The sequence below is a fragment of the Tiliqua scincoides genome, chromosome 2, assembly GCF_035046505.1.
Source record: "Tiliqua scincoides isolate rTilSci1 chromosome 2, rTilSci1.hap2, whole genome shotgun sequence".
NCBI classification, from domain to species: Eukaryota; Metazoa; Chordata; class Lepidosauria; order Squamata; family Scincidae; genus Tiliqua; species Tiliqua scincoides.
The window spans coordinates 166,157,702-166,180,506 of NC_089822.1; the positions used below are offsets into that span (position 1 = coordinate 166,157,702).

The window sequence follows — 22,805 nt, forward strand, 5'->3', positions numbered from 1 at the left end:
AGAAATTAAGATACTGGAGTAGCAGAGAATGAATATGGCACAAGAAAGGTAGACAGCCAGCAGTAGAACAGGGGATGTCCTGAAATCCCTACATGAAAATGGCAAGGCATACAAGATGCAAACACAGGCATAAGCTCTGGCGCTTGGGTGGTATAAAAGGGAACTGTTTTGAATGTTTGTTCAATATACTTGCAAGCAAGGTGATGCTCTCTCATTGTGGAATTTACCATTGAGGTCTGCAGTAAAAATGGACAACCCTTTTTTATTATCTAATCAAATAAAGAAAGTGATGCTGTAATTAGTCAGAAAAAAATATTTATTTGAACAGCAAGACTATAAACTGTACTCATGAACAATGCTTTTCTCCAGACGTAGAATTAGCAGCCAGTTACACAGCTACCTTAGTTAGAAGAAGAGGTAGGGGAAAGCACCTATATGTAAAGTTAATAAAATTAGCATCTAACTCATACTGTTTTTCAGTGTGAAACCAAACACTCTGAAAAGCTGCAGAAATGGTTTTAGTGCAATGTTAGCTCAATACCAAGAGAAGCATTCCGAGTTCTGAATGAACATGCATTCTAGGAATCATGCCTCTCTCTATCACCTACCTAGTGATTCAAAGATGAAGAAGAAGAGTCATCAAAACAAGTAATCTGAAAGAAATAATCTATATGATTAAGGAAAAGACATCTTTCCAGTCACTTACAGTGCAAAACTATGCACATTTACTGAGAAGTCCCATTATATTCAATGGAGTTTACTCCTAGGCAAATGTGCACAGGATTGCAGCCCAAGACTATCAAGATCCTTGGCAAAATGTGATCCAAACACTGATCCAAGTGTTTATTTGGTTTTGGGTAGTGAAGACTATTCCCTGCTATCACATAAGAGGTATTTTCTCTTGCTTAATCTACAAAACAAAGATTTACAGCACCACCCCAACAGCAAGAACTCTGCTATAAAAAAGTTCTTTGATAAACTGCAATAATGAAACATCAAATCTAGGACACACAGCAGGGTTTTATCTTTAGCTGTGGAATAAGGGTGCAAGGTTAGGCACTAGCACAAAACATACACTATAGTGCAGATAAAACACCATGTGTGTGTTTACCTCCAGAAAAGGGAATAAAACCCCCAGTCACTTTACTAGATTTCTCATTATATTTATAGAGGAACCTCTGTACCCTCCTCCAAAGTGATTCCAATGATTCATGTAGTGAAATAGCTGGTACAGCTTGAGCCGTTTCTCAAATCCTGGTGCTTTGGGGATTTTATTGTGGTAGGCAGAATAAAAAGAACCACTGAAGCCACCAAACATTCCAGCAATTGCCAACTCATACTCAGAGTGGCCATAGAAAGATGCAGGGTCAAAGATAATCGGTCCAGAGTCATCTTCAGCAACATTTCCTCCCCACAAATCGCCATGCAGAAGAGCAGGAATGATCTCCATATCACCAAACAAACTGGGTATCTTCAGCTAAAAAAGAAAACAAAGTTGGCAGGGTAAATTGAAAGAAAAAGGGATCATAATTTGAGTGACTTTAAGAAGGCAATATTAAGAGCCCAATCTCATTCAGAGAAAGAGACATCCAAGTCCAATGATTTCCAACAGATTTAGACATACATTGAACTCTTCACAGGATCAGGCTATCCATCACATGCAGGAATGCATTCCACAAGCACTTTAAATTCAACAATCAAGTTATACCACAGTTGAATGTAACACTTCTGTTGAAATCCACACCTGAATTTTAATCAGAATTTTAAAAACACAAATACAAAGCACCACCACAACAGGAAGCATGGCTTCCCCAAAAGAGATCTAGAAATTAAGGTTGATGAGAGCACTGAAAATTTTTCATTAGCGATCCTTAGCTCACTCGTTCCTTGAAAAAAAGGAATGCACAGATGTGTTAAAACGTGTCTTACAGCTATGACCAAACACATCAGTTTTAGACCCTATCCCAAGTTCAAATAAAGCTCAGCAGGAGCAAAAAAGCCTGACTGTTCCTCAAATTCACATCTTCTTATCCACTTGGTAGGACCAGCTTGCTTTCTACCTTCCACAGGAAGTTAAGTTGGTGAAAGGTTTGTGCAGATAACACTGGTTCTGTTGATCCAACAAACCATGGTTTCTTAGGTTGGGAACATGACCTACTGATCCTGCATATTCTTCCCACCCACCTACTCTTTTCTCCTAAGTTTGGGTGCAGAGCTGTGAGGGAGGAATTATGATTTGTTAACTGTGTTTCATTGAAATCTGGAAGATGTGAATTAACCAACAAATCAGAATATGAAATCAAGAAAAAAATCCTGGTTTCATATTTTGTTTTGTAAGCCACAGTTAAACCAGAGATGCTGCGTTCAGATGCCACAGAGCTGTGGTTTAAAAAAAAACAACCAGGATTCCTCTGTGGTTCTGGATTCCTCCAAGGCAAGGTGGAAAGGGGGGTGCATGTTCTCAGCATTTTTTTGGCCCACACACCTGATAAAACAAGCCATGGTTTTGTTGGATCACCTGAACGCAATATAAGCAGTATGGAATCTCTACACTGGCCTGAAATTAACAGCACTTTTAGAAATGTAAGGATGTCTTCAAAGACATGCATGGAATACTGCTACCTGGAGCTTTGCCCAAAGCTCTCTTGCCTCCCTGTCTCCTGAATTCCTCTCAATCATGTCCATCTGAGGCTGAATTCGCTGCCTGGCAAAGAAAGTGACCCAATCCTGTTGCCAGTCATTCATCTGCAAAAGAATGACAAAATTCAACCATGATTTGCAGCAAAACATCACAAACATTTGTTCCCTTACATTGGAGATGCTTTCAGCTACATTGGCACTAGGAAGTTGGGTAAGATTGGATTTAAATGGTTTATAGATTCATTTATGATTCTTAAATGATTTCTGGGTCAAGTTGTCAGATCATCATAGACTATACAGAATATGAAATGAGAATATAAGAAGTGTCTTTCAAAAAATCTCATATCCTGAATAGGTACAGAAGAACAAAGAGATGCAGAGCTCTCCTGGCTCCCAAAATTCTACAGGAGCCTGAAATGGAACAGCTTACAATGCTGGCTGCTCTCCTAACTAAATAATATTCACTTTCCATCTTTCCTCTTAAAACCAACAGTGTCAATAGTTCACGCTAGTGCTTTTCAACCAGTGGTACCAGTCTCACAAGTGAAACTTCACTGTGGCAATTAGCCCCATGGTGACTACACAGCATCAACCTGCCTGGTCTGACTTGCTTGAAAATGGAGGTGGCTAAGGCAATGGTGCACCAGCTGACAATTTCTGGCTGTGCAGCTGTCTGGCTGTTCAAAAGTAGCATGGTATGGGGGAAGAGGGAGCAGAGGAAAGAAAGTCATCCACTCCTATGCACAGATGCAGTCTGTGGCTACAGTGGTACTACTCACCAAAATGAAAATAAGTTGAAAAGCTCTAGTTTACATTGATACACCTCGAGCAGCAACTAAAGATTTTCTGATTATGCAAAGTTATTCTCTTTTAATAGAAGACCATGACAGAGCTGCACTAACTTTCAACTTTGAGGCTGTTCTGACTTTGGTTGTTGCGCAACTGATGTCATATCCCCCTTCCAGGCCTTGGATCAGTCTTTTCAGGTGCACTTGGACTTGTGCCACTTAAATCGCCAGTGCAGGTCCAAGTAGACTCATTCAGGTGCTGGAGGATGGCATACAGGTAAGAGAACAACAATCCCCTTACTCAAAGGCAACCTCAGGAACCGTGCCCCTCCACCAGCAACATGTAGTGCGCGCTCCAGTGGTGTGGCTACATAGGCAAGTGAGGGAAAGGATAGGGTTGGGATGCGAGCCTTGCAATTTTCCAGAGAAGAACAGGTACTAATGCAGAGAGGCAAACAAATCTGCAGAACCTACCTGTGGAAGATAACCACAACAAGTGACAGTGTGAAACCCAAATTTTTCCACAAACTGAACATCTGTCTGTTCCTCGTCTTTACCTTGCATAAAAACAGAGGGAGAAGAATTTATTTCTCTGAATGGAATATTGGATAAAAAGAACATTCATTTTGGTTCTTATTCCTATCCTATGGAATATTACGTAACTAATAATTGCTTGAACTTCCCAGCACCATGAGAATAGTAATTAAAAAAAGAAAACATACAGGTTGCAAGTCCCCTTGTCTTTGCTTCATCAGACTTTAAAATGCTATCAAACCCATGAAGTTCAGAGCGGCCTTCCACATTGTTATTAGTCTGCTACAACAATGGAATTAAGCCTCCATTCTCACTTGCCAGATTCCCAGAATCATGAGGCTGTCTACTGCTGGAAGCAGAATACCAAACTAGGTTGACCATTTCTCTGATTTGCCCATGCAACACTTATCAACACCCCTCCAAATCAAGTATGCGGGGGAAAAAACAATTAGATATTGTATTCCTTGACTTTTACAGCATGCTGAAGAAAATGTAGGAAAGATAGCCAACTGAAGTTCACATCACTACATTATAATTCTGTGTCATATAAATACCTGCAAAGTAAGTGGGGCTTTTAAAACAATGGGGATTGTATATTTCAATCAGAGTTCACCCAATTAATTTGGTACATCAGAAATGGTGTGAATACAACATGCCAAATTTTGTGACCCATGTGTAACAAGGTATCCATCACTAAGGGATGCTGAACATATAAAAGCTCATTCTTTTGCAATTATTCTTATTCTTTTGCAATTATATAAGCAAAGACTAAATGTCACTATTTACACTATGTTTTTACTCACATATTAAATTTTGGGTTTCATTGATGTTATAAAAATAGTTAGAAATATTAACAATATGCTTTAACAGTTGCAGTCTTAAATTAATGGGATTCAGCAAGCCATAGACAACTGTGGACTTTACCAACAGAGTTTGCATCTTTCTTCAACTTCTCTCCAAGTTTTTGATTGTGAAGATGGAGATCAGCCAACTGTGCTCCAAGTTTTTCTGCATGTCTAAGAAGTCAAAATAAGTAACTTTTAAGAGCAGACCTAATTTTTCAGCAGGCCTTTCATTGAACCAATCAGCATATTGGCCTGCTTCTTGCTGATTTTAGGTTATGTGGCTTCATAGTCTTGCTGTAGTCTCATTACTGTGTTTTATTAATTGTTTTATTATTGTATTGTTTAAAGGCTGTTAGCAGCCTTTGAAACAAAAGGCAGGATAGAAATGTTTAAACAAGAATGGAGCTCTACAGGGAATTCATTGCACATGGGGCCTGCATAATGACATTTGCTTTTCAACAAAGAAAGGCTTAAAATCATAAAAGAAGCAATTATAATTAGGGGGACATACTGCCAATATTCCTCACCACCACCTAGGTCACATTTTGCAAGCATCTACAGATTCGCTCCATCATGGGACCCAAGTATCCCCAAAAAGCACAGGTATGCTACTGAGGGCCCAATCCAAACTGGCATTTGAGCCAACAAAAGTTCCTTGCACCGGCCCAGGAGAGTCACAAAAGAGCTATAAAGCACTTTTACACCACTCTGAGGGGAAATAGGCTGGCACATAGATATGCGCCAGCCTCCCCAAGCCAACTTGGGCCCCGGCTGCTCAAATTTGCACCACCTTGTTAGGTGACACAGATCTGAGTAGACCCATTGGGGCTGCTGCAGAGCGACATAGGGTAAGGGGAAACATTTCCCCTTGCCCCAGGCTGTCCTGCAGTCAGCCCCAAACTTGCACTGGATGCAGTGCAGGCCCACTGGTCTGTTTGTTTCTAGCACAAGTTAGGATTGCGCCCAGACAAATAACAAACCCTATGGGTCTGATTTTGGCACTGTATCAGTTCTACATTGCTATTAGCCCCTCCAGCACAGTACTAGTGCCTGCTCCCAGTTTCAGTATTCTAGAAGCAAAACCAGACAGGCAATCCAATCTTATACATTAGAAAAGCCATTTTGAGTCAACAGAACGTAGTGTGTGCCAGCAGATTATAGCCTTGCCAGTGCAGTGTTAGTACCATGGAGGGGGGCAGCACACAGGATCTAACCTATACCACGAGCCTGACTCCAGTTGACACAAACCCAAAGTAATGATGGGACAGTGAAGACCCAGCAGCTGCCATATCCTAGCCCCCATCTCCCTGACAACAGACATGCCCCAAATGCTGGCAAAACACTAGCAAACACAAAACAAAGTTGCAACTAGTGTACAAAAAAAAAAAACACCCAAAAAACTACATAGAATTCAATAGGAAGGGGAAAAATACCAGAAAATCTAATCTCCTGTCGCCGCCCCACCTTTTCCACAGTGAAACACAGCATACAAACTATATTCCGCAATCAACCATTGTACCCCAATTCCAATAATTTCACCTCAGCCAGGGAGACTAGAGTACATGGCATGCAGCTGGCCTTATGCCATGCACACTTAAAAGCACACACATACACATACGAACTGTGGTGAGGAGAAGCATGGAGAAAGGGCCTTTGCATAAACAGCCTGCTACCCCCCACAACACCTACAGTTAGGTACTTCGTTAACACTTGTCTTCTCAGAATTTTTACGACAGCTAATTAACTGCTATTAGCTGTTGTAAAAATTAGCTGTTGTGTCTGCTCTCTCTACATGAATGCCACAGGTACAACCGTATCAACTGCTGACCAAACACTTATCCGAAGCCCTTTATTTTTCAAGAGTGCAGCGCTGTCACATGGAGCAGAACAGTTACAATGCAAGCCCGTAAGGGGGAGGGGAAAATAATGCCTCTGACACCATGCTCTCACCTCTAACAGGTCATTGCTACATGTGCAGTCACACCACACCACTCTCTCTCACAAACACCGGGTATGAATTCCAAACCAGAGACCATGCAGTGTTACCGCTGCTGTCTATTTCTTCTTTTCTGTATCTCTTTTTACTCTCCACAGGCAGTTTCCCAATAGGAGAACTTGTAACCCTCAATAGGAGAACTTGTAACCCACGGCTAGTCATACACACTGCCAGAGAAGCCTGCAGCCATGACCACTGGGATTTGAACTGTTCTCCTGTGGCATTGCTAACCTACTTGTTTCAGACAGGCCACTGACACTTTGCAAACTTCATGACAGAGGGCGATATCACTGGTGCAACCAGGCCTCACTGAGACTGGCTACTACTGCTACAGTGCTATTTGCCACAGAACTTAAAAAGGTACAACAGCCCTGCTAGGATGAAAAGTGGCTAACCTTACTTGTGCATTTCTCTTTTAGATGCTACTCTATCACTGACACACTTCAATTAAAATGTTGACTTGACCATACTTGATGTAACTTTGTTAGTAGATAGGGATCCTTGCTCCCTACTCTAGTTGTTTCTTATCTGGTATGGGGGTGGGATTATGCATGGGGAAGCAGGAGGTGCTCCCTGCTGCCAAGACTCAGGGTCTACACTGACAACAAACTGTGCTCCAGTGAATGAGGGGCGGCAAGCACCTCAGTCACAATCTACCTGTCCACTGTTTTTACAGTGGATGAGGAAGATAGTTGGGGAGGAGAGGAAGGGTAGCTTAGTAACAACTACGCTAGGAGTTACTGTGCAGCAGGTGCCAGCAATGTTAAAAAGAACATCTGGATGGATGAATGGGCTGCTGCAATAGGGACCTCGAATCACATACCAGTCCAGTGACTAACCCATGCAGGAGGCCTGCGCTGTATCCAGCGCAAGATTGGGGCCCAAAGTGGCTCAGCTGGAGGCAAGGGGAAACTCTTCCACTTACCCCCCCCCCCCCGAGTAAGCCACCACAGCCCCAATCAGTCTCCTTGGACTTGTGCAACCTCCAGAGTCCAAGGAGAGTGGAGTGGCTTGCAGCCACGCCACACTACTTGGGGAATGGGGTCGGGATCCAGCATAACTGCTGAGTCCCAGCCCCACCTCCTGCTCCCTGCTTGCCCCTGGAACCACCCTCCCCCCGTCCCTGAATGCCTTCCTCCCGCCTCTTCTCATCTCCTCGCTGCCCACCCCGGACCCTTACATCAGCCGAGCTGGATTCAGCCTCCTTGGGCCAGTGCATCCAGGCTTTAGGGCATGTTTGCGACCCTCCTGGGCAGGCACAAGGGACTGTATCGGCCCAAGGCGCAGTTAGGATTGTGCCCCTAGTTTCCTAGTCAAACATGCCTCTCTGTGGTTCTGCAGGATGTGAAATTTTCCATGAGGTGCTCTTTGCATGTCTTCTGCTGTGGTTGATTTTGAGAGTAGCTCTGTTAACAGGCCAGCATATGTGTTGAAGACCTATCTCATCTCTTCTGCTTCAGACAATATTTCTGGATGACCACGCAAAAGGGTGAGTGTGATGTTGGTTACTGCAATGTTGCCTGGTTAAGCTTGAACCTGTCTTGCCTGGCTCCCAGCCTGAGTGGGATATCACCACCTTTGTTTGCCCAAATATGTTAGCATTCCCAGTGAGATTTGTCCCAACCCCTCGCCTGGCAAAAGGGTTCCATCTATTTGATTCTGACTCTCTAGAGCAGTGGTATTCAGACAGGGCATCGCGATGCCCCAGCCTGAGGGCCCTGGCCTCTGCCCCCTTAAGGGGCAGTAGAACAATTTCGCTCCACTTCCGCAAAACTGGAAGTGGAGCGCGATCGCTCTACTTTTACTTCAAACCAGCTGGGGAGTTCTGCAGGTACTCTCGCAAGGCTCCCCACACCCCAGGACAATGCTGCAGGGACTGGTGAGTGCACCCCAGTCCCGGCAGCCCCCCCTGAGCACCGCAATCCTGGGGAACGCATCGCTGCTTTCCCCCCTGCCCCTGTTGCCTCCCCCCTGCCCCTGCAAGGACTTACTGTGCTTTTCAAACTCCTGGAGAGTAAGAAGACTACATAAAAATAGTTATGTTGCTCACTTCTGGTTTTAACCACTGAATTCAATATTAAAATCAGATTTAATGGTAATTTATGCAATTCACTTTGCAGAAAATGGCAACCTCACCTGTTCAAACCTCTCATATCCAAATGCTCCATCACAAACAGAGTACCACCATCTGGCAGATCAATAACTTTTATAGGTTTAGGAACTTTCACTGTTTTCGTTTGCAGGATAGCTGTTAAACTTGCCATTTCTCCATCGAACATTCTTCTGGCCTGAGAAGACAAAGAAAAGAAGACAAAGTTTTTATAAATACTTCAACAACAAAAGGCCTGTCAACTTCTTCAAATGTTTACTTCTCATTTTCTTCCTTATTGCAGGCTTTCAAAGCTGTATGACAGAAATTGTACACCTCTCCCAAGCAAGAGAACAGGAAAATGGTATTAAATATAACAATGGTCCTTATGCAAAAATCAAATGCCTTAATGAACCTGGACTGTTTTGACCTAAAATTATAAGCTGATTATTAACAGAACATACAGGTTGAGCCTCATTATTCATGTGGGTTCCCTTCCAAGCACTCACATGGATGGCAAACAACTATAGCAAATCAATTTTAAAAACAAAGTTTCTTTGCTCCACTGATTTAAAAACAGCCTTGCTGACCTTTGTGATGTTAAGACAGAATCATCAGAACAATCAGTCTCTCTCAAGGTGCTTAGAAAGGTTTCACTCCAACCCCTCCCTTCACCAATGTAAAGTATCTTTCTTTCAGATGCTCAGGGGGAAGGGAGGGGTCACCTGGAGAGAGAAGGATTGATGGATTGTCAGCCAGCTGCCCTCTCTCTCTCATTAAGGAGGCTGTTGTTAAAGGACTGTTCAGTTTTTTAAACTGATTTTAAAGGGGTGCATTTTCCCCTTCTCCAGGGATCAGCACATTCCTTCTCATTTGCAGGGGCCATTCCTGCTGAGTCAAATCTGTGTATAAAAAAGCAGTGTATAAATAGGCTAGACCTGTTATTATAATTATAAATACTTTTCATAGAACTTTTAAGAAGAAAGAGTTTTGCCACCAATTTCAATGCCAAAAGTAGTCGTAGTAGTAGTAGTAGTAGTAGTAGTAATAATACAGGTATTTATATACCGCCTTTCTTGGTCATCAGATTTCTCCTCAGACTTTATTCAAGGCAGTTTACATAGGCAGGCTATTTAAATCCCTGTAGGGATTTTTACAATTGAAAGAAGGTTCTATCTTTCAAGAACCACAACATTCAGATGTTTCTTTCTGATCTGGTTTCACATTCTGGCCTCCATCCTCCCATGCTCAGAGCAGATGGAATAACTCGGCTCAGCCTGTCAGCTGCTTCAAGGTTGCATGGTGCCGGGTGGCCTCGAACTGGCGACTTGTGGATGTTATCTTCAGGCAAAGGGAGGCTCTACCCTCTAGACCAGACCTCCTGCCCTTTAAAAGTAAGGTAAATCTCCAAATAAATAATTGCATCATTGTGGCCTAGAACCATCTGTATCACAACACGAAAGATCTCCTTACAGTTAGGTCCCACATGCTCAAAAAAATGCAGCAAACTCAAGTTCTTTTCTGGATCCTTGCATCCAGGAGGACTCCTAGCTACACACACAGTTTCAGGTGCTACATTAAGATTCGTTTAAGTGACAAAGTTAAGGAGGTAAGATCAGACGGGGAAGATTTTATTTTCCTTCATACTATAAAGACAAAATCCCATTCCGTATGGAGTTTGTGAATGGGACAGATACCTTAACAACAAAAATAACTGCCCTTTTGCATATTGATTGACCCTTGGTGTCAGTCTGAGCATGAATTTGAATTCAGATATTAGTTCAAGGACTGCTATACACACTGGGTTCTGTTAGGAGACACAAAGCACAATTTCAAAAATGATTGTGTGTCGAGAATCCCTGCCAAATCAAGAACTCCCTTAAAGGTATGAAAATGCATGTTTTTAGTAGAAAAATACATGAAGAGATCCCCAACTGTTATGCTCATCTAGATCTGTAAAAGATAAAGAATGGAAAGCCAAGGGCAAATATCGGTGCTCTACTGCTTGCTTACAGAATATTCCAGTGGTTCTCACACATTTAGCACCGGGAACCACTTTGTAGAATGAGACTCTGTCAGGACCCACCAGAAGTGATGTCATGACTGGAAGTGATGTTATCAAGCAGGAACATTTTTAACAATCCTGGGCTGCAATCCTACCCACACTTACCCAGGATCATTGTTAAAAGAATATACATAGTAGCTTGTTAAAAGTATAGGGCAGTAACATTTCCCCAAATGCAATCACATCCAATGGTAGTATCAGGTCTAATATATTAAAAATAAAATATTGAAATGAATGGGGACCCACCTGAAATTGACCTGCAACAAACCTAGTGGGTCCCAACCCACAGTTTGAGTAACACTGGAATATTCCATCCTTCAGCATTTGACAGATGTAAGCCAGGTACAAAAAGTTAGTAATCAGGAAGAGGAGATTAGGTTACTTGAAGCTCAAGATAAACATTCGTATACTGTATACAGAATGTCTCAAAAAAATGTATGCACATTTTAATAAGTTCTAATTCACACTCACGCCACTGCAGAAAACCTTCAACACTCAAAAGGAAACATAAGAACAGCCCCACTGGATCAGGCCATAGGCCCATTTAGTCCAGCTTCCTGTATCTCACAGCAGCCCACCAAATGCCCCAGGGAGCACACCAGATAACAAGAGACCTGCATCCTGGTGCCCTCCCTTGCATCTGGCATTCTGACATAGCCCATGAAGACCCCAAACAACTGAAAAGATGGGTGGAATCATGCCAGCACACACATGTTGGTGGATGACAGCAATGTAGAGATGCCAATGGGGAACATTTCGAGCACTTGGTCAGCCTAACTAATTGGATCAAGCAACTGCTTCTATGTTCACACTGACATATGTGTACATAGTATTGTGGTATATGCATGAATTACTGCACAATAAATTTGACACTATAAAGTGTGTGTACAGTACATTTTCTTTAGAAGTCATCTATTACTATAGGCACATCTGCTGTAGCATGCAAAGATTATTTCTAGGCCAGTCTGTCTTCTCAACACTGAATCAGACCATGCATGGAATAATGTAGAAAACAAAAGCTATTGTTTAGTATACTGCAACACCGTATCTGCTCATTTATTTGTTACACCAGCTAGCACACCTCTGCCAATCCCTTTTCCATGGATGAGTTGTAAAACTCAGACTCAGGTTGCCAACCTCATGTTTTCCTAGACTTGTGTAGACTCAAGTTACATGTGTTTTGAAACTGGAAGTGACTGGAGACTTGGGTGTTTTTCTCAGGAACAAGATGAGACTTGCAAACTCAGGTTTGTAAAGAACTGATTGGCACTTTCTGCAGTCAGCTTTTGTTTACAGATGGGATGGGGACATCAGAGGAGTGTTAAATGAGAACTCCTTACACACACACACCCCTGCCAGCAGCTTCATTTTTTTCTTCAGCGTTGCACCTGACTCATTTATCAAAAAAACTCAGACTTGAGTCAGATTCCCAAAAAGGTTCAGGCCAAATTGCAAAGGCCACCCATTAAGACTCATGCACAAGTCAAGTCAAATGGGGTAGAGACTCAGGACCAATCTGAATCTTGCTGCAGTGGATCAGCACATCCCTACCCTTTTCCCTAGGTCTTAAATTGGGGGTCATTTTCTAAGATTAATTGAGCACAAGTTATTAAAAGGGCAGAAAAGACATACCATTCTAGCAGGCCTCAAATGTGTAGAGGGTCATTGCAATTAAGAAGAGAAACAAGCACACTGCCTGCAATCAAAGGCCTTTCACTTATCGCTTCAGGTTTCATCAAGAAAGCATTAAAATGGACCCCTAGCTCAAACTGAGTCCAGCTGCAAGAGGCCTTGAAGGAAAGCTCTCTCACAACCAGTCACAGAACCTCCACCTGCTGCAGAGGCCAAGAAACCAACCTTTCTCCAGAGCTGCAACCTGCCTTTAACAGGCCTATGAACAAACACATCCTCCAGGCGCCACTAAGTAAGCTCACAGTGCCCAATCCTATCCAACTTTTCTGCACTAATGCATCTGCAATGCAGCTCCAAGGTCTTTGTGACTGCCCACCCCATGCAGGATGCAGCACATGTCCCACTAGTGCAGCTGCATCAGCACTGGAAAGGACTAGGCCCTTGCAAATCCAGGGGTGCCCCATGTGATGCCTTTTATGTTCCTAGCAGACCTTGTAAGAGAGGTGGAACATCATAGCGACAACTTTCACAGTCACTGCATCGGATAGCCAGGAAAAGCTCAACCTGCTGGATTTCTGCAGGTACTAGAACCCGATCCTAGCCATGTCTCCTCAGAAGTAAATCCCCTAGTAGTCAATGGGGCTTACTTCCAGGTAAGTGTGGCTGGGATTGCAGCCTTACAGCACCATCCTGTGCATGTTTACTCAGAAGTAAGTCCCACTGTATTCAATGGGGCTTACTCCCAGGAAAGTGTGTGTGCAGGAGTGCACCAGGGCCCTGCGGAGAGGAGTGCCAAGCAAGGCTCCACCTCGATGCACGCTGGGCGGAAGTCCTCCCGCTGCCCCGTCCCTCACCTCGGCCTTGCTGTTGCTTTTCACGAAGACGCGGCCGTGGTCGGTGTGGAAGCTCTCGCCGTGGCTGATGCAGCCGCCCCCGGAGTGTCCCGTGGGCCGCAGCACCGCAGTGCTCAGTTCCCGCCGCAGGGCCGCCTCCATCCCGTTCGCAGCGCCAAGGGGACCCTGCGACACGGGAGGCTGGCTGGCCGGCTGGCTCGGAGCACAGTGCCGCCCGCCCGCGCGGCTGACTCGACTCAGCCAATGGGCGCCGAGGGGCTTCGCCCAGCGCGCTTAGCGGAGGGGTGGCTCGCTGCGTCCCAAGCCTACGTCTAGTCCCCCATTCTAGTCAATGGGGCTTACTCCCAGGAAGTAACCTACTGAACTCCCTTCCTGGGCGGACTGTAGCCTGGGACCCCGGAGACGGCAAAAGGAGTCGACTTCTGCTGCCTCCTTGCCGGCTGGGGCTTTGCGGCGTCCGGCATTCCAGTTCCCGGGAGACGAGACACACAGCCCCCCACCCACGCTCCCTTGGGTGGGTCCGGGTCATGGTGCCCAGGCGCCCTCCTTTTGCAGGACATGTCCTCTTTTTAGCCTCGTGTCCTGGAAAAGAACTCAAATGTCCTCCTGCCCCAGAAGGCAGCACAGAGCCTTCTTGCAATTAATACACTTGATGTAATTAGTTTTAAATGTAATAATAAGTAATCCGGTGTTTAAATGAACCACATGAAATCCATAGATGAGTGTTTTTGGCTTTTGTTTTGTCATGCCCTCCATTTTTCTTGGATGTCCTACATTTTGTGGTGCCTGGTCCTCTTTGGCACTTATGACACCTGGTCACCCTGATCTGGGTGGCACCCTCTTCACCAGGGTACCTGCAATCTAACTCTTGCCTGTTTTTTGGGCTGGTTGACCTGGAGAAACAGCACTCCTCTAGTTCCACATAAGAACAGCCCCACTGGATCAGGCCATAGGCCCATTTAGTCCAGCTTCCTGTATCTCACAGCGGCCCACCAAAGGCCCCAGGGAGCACACCAGATAACAAGAGACCTCATCCTGGTGCCCTCCCCTGCATCTGACATTCTGACATAACCCATTTCTAAAATCAGGAGGTTGCGCATACACATCATGGCTTGTAACCCATAATAGACTTCTCCTCCAGAAACTTGTCCAATCCCCTTTTAAAGGCGTCCAGGCCAGATGCCATCACCACATCCTGTGGCAAGGAGTTCCACAGACCGACCACACACTGAGTAAAGAAATATTTTCTTTTGTCTATTCTAACTCTCCCAACACTCAATTTTAGTGGATGTCCCCGGGTTCTGGTGTTATGTGAGAGTGGAAAGAGCAACTCTCTATGCACTCTGTTCATCCCCTGCATAATTTTGTATGTCTCAATCATGTCCCCCCTGAGGCGCCTCTTTTCTAGGCTGAAGAGGCCCAAACGCCATAGCCTTTCCTCATAAGGAAGGTGCCCCAGCCCCGTAATCATCTTAGTCGCTCTCTTTTGCACCTTTTCCATTTCCACTATGTCTTTTTTGAGATGCAGTGACCAGAACTGGACACAATACTCCAGGTGTGGCCTTACCATCGATTTGTACAACGGCATTATAATATTAGCCGTTTTGTTGTCAATACCTTTCCTAATGATCCCCAGCATAGAATTGGCCTTCTTCACTGCTGCACATTGGGTTGACACTTTCATTGACCTGTCCACCACCACCCCAAGATCTCTCTCCTGATCTGTCACAGACAGCTCAGAATCCATCAGCCTATATGTAAAGTTTTGATTTTTTGGCCCCAATGTGCATGACTTTACACTTACTGACATTGAAGCGCATCTGCCATTTTGCTGCCCATTCTGCCAGTCTGGAGAGATCCTTCTGGAGCTCCTCACAATCACTTCTGGTCTTCACCACTTGGAAAAGTTTGGTGTCGTCTGCAAACTTTGCCACCTCACTGCTCAACCCTGTCTCAAGGTCATTTATGAAGAGGTTGAAAAGCACCAGTCCCAGGACAGATCCTTGGGGCACACCGCTTTTCACTTCTCTCCATTGTGAAAATTGCCCATTGACACCTACTCTCTGTTTCCTGGTCTTCAACCAGTTCTCAATCCATGAGAGGACCTCTCCTCTAATTCCCTGACTGTGGAGTTTTTTCAGTAGCCTTTGGTGAGGGACCATGTCAAACACCTTCTGAAAGTCCAGATATATAATGTCTATGGGTTCTCCCGCATCCACATGCCTGTTGACCTTTTCAAAGAATTCTATGTGAGGTAAGACTTACCCTTACAGAAGCCATGCTGATTCTCCCTCAGCAAGGCCTATGTGTTTTGAGATTCTATCTTTGATGAGGCATTTCACCATCTTACCTGGTACAGATGTTAAGCTGAACGGCCTATAGTTTCCCGGGTCCCCCCTCTTTCCCTTTTTAAAGATAGGCATGACATTTGCTATCCTCCAATCTTCTGGCACGGTGGCCGTTTTGAGGGACAAGTTGCATATTTTAGTCAAGAGATCAGCAACTTCATTCTTCAATTCCTTAATAATTCTTGGGTGGATGCCATCAGGGCCCGGTGACTTATTGATCTTTAATTTATCAATGAGGTCTGAAACATCTTCTCTTTTAACCTCTATCTGACTTAATTCCTTGGTCAGGAGGGGTCGTTCAGGCAGCGGTATCTGCCCGAGGTCTTCTGCCATGAAGACAGATGCAAAGAACTCATTTAATTTCTTTGCCATCTCTAAGTCTCCTTTTATCTCCCCTTTCCCGCCCTCACCATCCAGAGGGCCAACCGCTTCTCTGGTGGGTTTCCTGCTTCTAACATATTTGAAGAAGCTTTTATTATTCCCCTTAATGTTGCTGCCCATGCGTTCCTCATAGTCTCGCTTGGCCTCCCGTATCACCTTCTTACATTTCTTTTGCCACAATTTGTTCCTTTTTATTCTCCTCATTAGGGCAAGACTTCCTTTTACGGAAGGAAGCTTCCTTGCCCTTTACGGCCTCTCTAACTTGGCTCGTTAGCCATGCAGGCACCCTCCTAGATTTAGTGGAACCCTTCTTTCTTTGTGGTATACACCTCTGCTGGGCCTCTAGTACTGTTGTTTTAAGCAGCCTCCATGCACTCTGGAGAGATTGGACTCTTTTTACGCTCCCTTTCAACCTCCTTCTAACCAGCCTCCTCATTTGAGGGAAGTCCGCCCGTCGGAAGTCAAGGGTTTTTATGAGAGATTTGCCCAATATTCTTCCCCCGACGTGCATGTCGAAATGGATTGCAGCATGATCACTGTTCCCCAATGGCTCAGTAACATTTACATCTCTAACCAGGTCCTATGTACCGCACAATATTAAATCCAGAGTCACCAGTCCTCTGGTGGGCTCCATGACTAGCTGCTCTAAGGCACAGTAATTTAGCATGTCAAGGAATCCGGTCTCCTTTTCATGACCAGAACACAAATTGACCCAGTCTATATGAGGATAATTGAAGTCCCCCATGATTACAACCCTGTCCCTCCTTGTCACCTCCCTGATCTGTTTCCTCATTTCAAGGTCCCCTTCTGATTTCTGGTCTGGAGGACGATAGTACGTCCCCAGTATTACATCGCTCCATCGCCCACGTCGTTGGTGCCGACATGCACCACAACCGCTACCTCTTCCCCAGCACTGTCTAGACGAGAAGTGATGTCCGCAACCTTCGCACCAGGCAGGCAAGTCGCCATGCAGTCCTCACATCCATCATAAGCCCGCCTCTCTATGTTTCTAATAATCAAATCCCCCACTACAAGAAGCCCCCAATCCCCCTCCCGCCGAGGAGTATCCTGAGTACGTTCAGATATGGGCCCGTCCCCTGGAGAAGGGGTCCCCCCTAGGGGATTGTTTCCCTCCTCTCCAGGATGACGTCCTCCAGCCTCCACACTGAAGATCACAAATGTAGAATAAGGCTGCCATCCTATCCAGTGTTCCAGTGCTAGTGCAGCGGTGCCAATGGGGCATGCACTGCATCCTGTGGTGGGGAGGCAGTCATAGAGATCTCCTCAAGGTATGGGAGCATTTGTCCTAATACTTTGGGGCTGCTCTGTGGCTGCACCAGTGCTGGAAATTTGGATAGGATTGGGTCCTAAGGCTGCAACCCTATGCACACTTACCTGGGAGTAAGCCTCATTGACTATAATGTGACTTACTTCTGAGTAGACAGGCATGGATTGGGCTATAAGGGCCCAATCCTATCCAACTTTCCAGTGCTGATGTAGCCACAATGTAGCCCCAAAATAAGGGAACAAACATTCCCTTATCTTCAGGAGGCTTCAGGAGGGATAGTTTAACTATTCCTTCACTTCAAGATGCAGAGCACACCCCATTGACATGGCTGCATCTATGCTGGAAAGTTGGATAGGATGGGGCCCTAAGCCCTCCCACCAGATCACCCCTAAACCTGCATTAAAGTTGTAGAAAAACGCACTTTTTGTCAGTTTCTCTTCACCCCCACATGTTAAGTATAACACGGGGTACTTTGGAGCCCAGTCCTTTGCATTTCTGCTCAGTAAGTCCCATTATAGTCAATGGGAATTACTCCAAGGTAAGTGTGGATAGGATTGTGACCTTGGACATCAAGATTAACAGCACCTTTTGAAGGATGGAGGAGCCAACAGTGGATGAACAGACATGTCTCCAGGGGCTCCTGAGAGACAGTCTGTTTTCCCCCAAAAAACTGCAGGTTTGAAGAGGATCTGAAGATCTTTATCAGGAGAGATAAGATCTTTCCATGGTGCAGGTACCGAAACCTAATCGTCAGGGACAGTATTGGGGGAGGTGCAGTGCCTGCAATCAAGCTGCTGGCTCTGTGCCAAGATACCATATGGAAGAAAAAGCATGAAGCATAAAGTTTAAGTTGGAAATTTAAGATAAGTATGTGTTAATATTGTCCCAGGCTTTGACTGATTTGGCTAAAAGCCCTGGATACACTGAAGTCGTTAATAAGAAACTTTTTAAGGATGTTGAAAGTGCTCTTTATCTTTGTAGTGGAATAAATCGGTCATGGATTATAACTATAAATATAATTTGGGGTATGGACTAAAATCCAGAGTTACTTGTGGACATAATTTTTATTAGACTTGAAAGAGTTTTGTCTTCTTGAGACTGTTTCTTTTGTTTTGTTTTTCTCCATTAACCACACTGTTATCTGTAAGAAAAATTCAAAGAATGCCTGACTGAAAAAACATGTGGTGGAAGTAAAGAGAATAATATGCTTGTGGACATCTTGTGGATTAGAGAGAATTTGCAAGATGGAGCCTTTTCCAGATATTTGGACTCAAATGATCCTCAAAAATTTGGAAAAATTGTTCACAATGAGAAGACAGCAGTTGAGTTAGTCCTTGCAGATTCAAACCAGTTTAAAGACTCTCTCTCAACAGATAGATGTGTGCAAGGAGCAACTGGAAGATGTGAAGAAACAAGCAGAAGATAAACAGAAGGGGAAAGCGGAAAAGATTATGGTGAGGGATGAAATCATCATCAGAAGAGTGGATACAGAAATTAGAAGAGTGGAAAATCAACAGGATCTAGAGGGGACACTGATGGAGATTGAAATAGAGAAGATGGACAAAGTAACATGGGTGCACAAAATTCAAAATTTGTTGGAACAAGAAGAAGAAAACATATCTCAGTTAATTGGAAGAATGAACATACCTTATACAAGAAAGTGTGGGCTTATTGGATTCTGTTATGGAGATAAATTATTAAAGATATTACAGGAGAAAAAATGGGGAAAAAGAAAGAAAGAAAGAAAGAAAGAAAGAAAGAAAGAAAGAAAGAAAGCAAGAAAGAAAGAAAGAAAGAAAGAAAGAAAGAAAGAAAAAGGGTTAAAGAAAATTGGAGGATTTTATTTAGTTAATAACTGGTTTAAATTTACTTAAAAAACAAATACATATGAAATTGATATATATGAATTAGAATGAATTAGAAAAAATAGATAGAAATGTTAGCGTGTGGATGAATTGTTTTATAGGTGGTTATTATGTTAAAGAAAAAAATGTAATCAGATTGGAGAATTAGATTGGAGAATGGTAAAGAACATATTATAAGAGATTGTTGGTTTTATTATAATTTGGAAATTAGATTATTATTATTTGATATTAATGAGTAATTGAACTAGTTGAGATGATAAAAAGTGAATATTTAGAAAATATATTTTAGGGAACTAGGAAAAATCTATTATATTTGATATAAGAATATATAAATGAGTAGAAGAGTTAGAAGTAGATGGAAGAATTGTTTTATATGTTGTTATATTTTGGTAATTAGATTATTTTGTTTTAATATTAATGAGTAATTGAAGTAAGTTTATGTTTGAGAGAAAGTGAAAATTTAGAAAATACAGTACAGGGCATTAGGGAAAATTTAGTATATATTATATAAATAAATGGATAAACTAATAAGAAGCAGAAGTTGATGAGTAGTAGATTAGGAGATATAGTATGATTAATGAGTAATGGTATATTGTATGGTATATGGTATTTAGCATTCTTAATTATATGTTTGTATGTCTGTGTGTGTTAATTAAAAATAAATAAATAAAAATGAAAAAAGATTAACAGCACCTTTTCAGTTGTATTGAGCTAGACAATGGCCTTTAGACTTTCTGAAAAATATTTCTGAAAAGTTTAGACTTTCAGAAAATCTCAGAACACAAAAGAGCAGAAAATACAGTATTAATAGCCTGAACAGCTTTGAAAATTATTTGCCTCATTTATCATGTTTCTAGAAAGGTGGGCTGTAACTGCTAGAAATTTTTAAAAAGGTATTACTTGGAGTGTTCTAAGTGTGGTTTCACATATGCTATTGCACTATAACAATGGACTTTATGCATTCAACCCATTCTTCCAGGAAGAAAGGTGTCTGCTAAAGAAATTGGACCGTAAGGAAAGGCATGGAGAATGTGTGCAGAATCAGCCTTCCACACACTCACTCAGGGTCCCCATTCTGCATGTTGCTGTACTGAGCTTCAGAGTAATCTTTGAACTACATTCCAATGCCTCTTTTCTCCACCCAAACAAGGATGCCTTTCTGTACCAGGGATTCCCACCTCTCCCCCCCCCCCCCGTTTAATTAAGGTTTATTTCTGTATCTGTAGAGCAGCTGGCTTCCTGGGCTGGAATTATTTGGTGAGTCACCAGTTAATATATACATACCACATTTTAAAAAGGACAGCAGCTGACAATATCTGCCAGAGAAGATAAAGTAATTGGTATGTGCTGCCCTTTATTTGCTGGCTTCAGTGCACACATGGAAAATATCTCGTATCTTTTTAGATTGGAAGCCCCATTCTAAGTGGATGCTCATGCTAGCAAGTTTGAGTGCTATTTTCTTCTCCAATGTCTCTATAAAGGAGATTCCGGAAAGTTGCTGGCATTTTGCAAGGCTTCTTCCTGATGCACTAGTTTTTGGTGTGCAGGAGGCTTTTTACATAGAGAGCGTGCAAATATACTGTTTCTCTTCTGCCATCACAGTCATGCAGTTGATATTCAGTGGCATACTGCTGCTGAACTTGAAAGTGGTGCATAATCGTCATGACCAGTAGCTCTTCTGTCATTTGCAACTAATGATTCCTAAGAGAAAAAAGTGCTTATTTCTGGTCATGATCTGTTTAATGACACCATTTCTTACTTTATGACACAACTTCCAGCCCTCAGCAGGCATCATGAATTATATTCGGCCTGCTGTATGAAATCAGTTTGCCCTCCCCTTCTCTAAGGTGTCCACACTACTTTATGGATCCCTTCCATGGCTGCAGAGTGGCATGATGGTGTCTCTTGAAGCTCAGCAACAGCATCATACATCATAAGACTTACAGGAAAGCCAAGTTGCACAGAGCTTGGATTCAGGCTGTACAACCACACAGCTTAGAGGAAACATTGATCATGTCTCCCTTAATCACCTTTTTTTCTTAGCTAAAAACCCTTAACTGTTGTAGCTTTTCCTCATAAGGAAGGTATTCCAGCCTTCTGATCATTTTGGTTGCCCTCTTTTGCACCTTTACCAGCTCTAAAATATCCATCTTGAAGTGTAGTGACCAGAATTGTACACAGTATTCTAAATGTGGCTACACCTCAGATTTATATAAGTGCAATATAATATCAGTAGTCTTGTTCTTGATCCCTTTTCTACTGAGCCCTAGTTTCAACTTTGCTTTTTTCACCATTGCTGCACACTGGGTCAATGTTTACATTTAGCTATCCATCATGGCCCCAACATCTATTTCCTGCTTCATCACTGATTGTTCAGACCCTCTCTGTGAATATGGGAAGTTGGTATTTGTTTGCCTCAAGTATATCAATACATGCCAAGGCTGGCCTATCCATGGTGACTTGAAACCATCACATAGAGCAGCAAGTTGGAAGGGTTGCAAACTGATGAGCTCTCCTCTCCTAATGAGCTGTACTGTCCACTCCAGGTTGCCACTCCAGTGCGTGCTCCAATCCTGATCTTTCTGTGATGCTGAGAACATAAAAATATAAGAGCCCTGCTGGATCAGACCAGAGTCCCATCTAGTCCAGCTTCCTGTATCTCAAAGTGGCTGTACAGCTGTCTCCAGCTTCCTGTATCTCACAGAAGAGGGAAGAAGATAAAAACTGTCACAGCACCAAATCACCTCGCCTCACCTTCGCCTTGAAGCACAAAGAGCTTATGAAGCACAAAGTGGGTAGGAAGAGACAATCTGGAGCTTGCCCTCCTCCATTTCTATGTGTGGAATCATGGAGGAACCAGTAACACCCCCAAGCATCCTTGTCTGTGATCCTTAAAATCCTATAGTTGATAATGGCATAGGCCTATCTGATTGGATGGTTTACAACCACCTGGACATCCCTAGCCACCCTTTGATCTGCTCAGGTGGGCTTGGATGCCCAGCCAGCTGTTATCAACACAGGGGCTCACTAAGTTCATGGGGAAGCCTTACATTAAGGCAACCCACAAAATGACCTGTCAGCCCTGCCCTAGGGCTGTTCTGGGATGGTGTTGATTTCAAAGAGTCTCAGGAAAACATCCTAGGGATAATGGGTACTGCCACAGGATGTTTCAGCAGGTTTTTAGGATGCTGACGCATTATATAAGCCTCTGGACGGGGTTGTTCTTGGGGAAGTCATACATGAAGGTAACCCACAAAATGAAGCCATACATGACGGGTCCAAAAATAGGGGAAAATAAAAGATTTACACCACTCAGTATTTCCCAGTCATCATGTGTTGACTGACTCCTTCCATGTCTGACTTTGTAGTATGGGAAGTTACATTCTCAGAAAGGTCTGCAGATTTATTTAAGCTTTTAATGTCTAGATTAAAAATGAAAAAAGGAAATGGAAAATAAAGCACAGTTGCCTTGTATATATA

General features: G+C 43.3%; 1 protein-coding gene across 1 annotated transcript; it reads right to left on the minus strand.

Moving 5' to 3' along the window:
• Positions 1 to 1,138: 1,138 nt before the first annotated feature.
• On the minus strand, positions 1,139 to 13,738 carry FN3KRP (fructosamine 3 kinase related protein). The gene is made up of 6 exons (XM_066617162.1): positions 13,444 to 13,738; positions 8,940 to 9,091; positions 4,887 to 4,978; positions 3,903 to 3,985; positions 2,623 to 2,745; positions 1,139 to 1,477 (listed from the first exon to the last, which is right to left on the minus strand). Exons 1-6 carry the CDS (start codon positions 13,582 to 13,584, stop codon positions 1,139 to 1,141), a joined length of 930 nt encoding a protein of 309 aa, XP_066473259.1. The 5' UTR covers positions 13,585 to 13,738.
• Between the last annotated feature and the right edge of the window lie 9,067 nt (positions 13,739 to 22,805).

Coding starts and splice junctions, on each gene's coding strand:
- FN3KRP (XM_066617162.1), bottom strand. CDS start 13,584: ATGGAGGCGGCCCTGCGGCGGGAACTGAGCACTGCGGTGCTGCGGCCC. Junction 4,979..8,939: donor GATATGAGAGGTTTGAACAG/GTGAGGTTGCCA, acceptor TTGACTTCTTAG/ACATGCAGAAAAACTTGGAG. Junction 3,986..4,886: donor GAAAGATGCAAACTCTGTTG/GTAAAGTCCACA, acceptor TTTTTATGCAAG/GTAAAGACGAGGAACAGACA.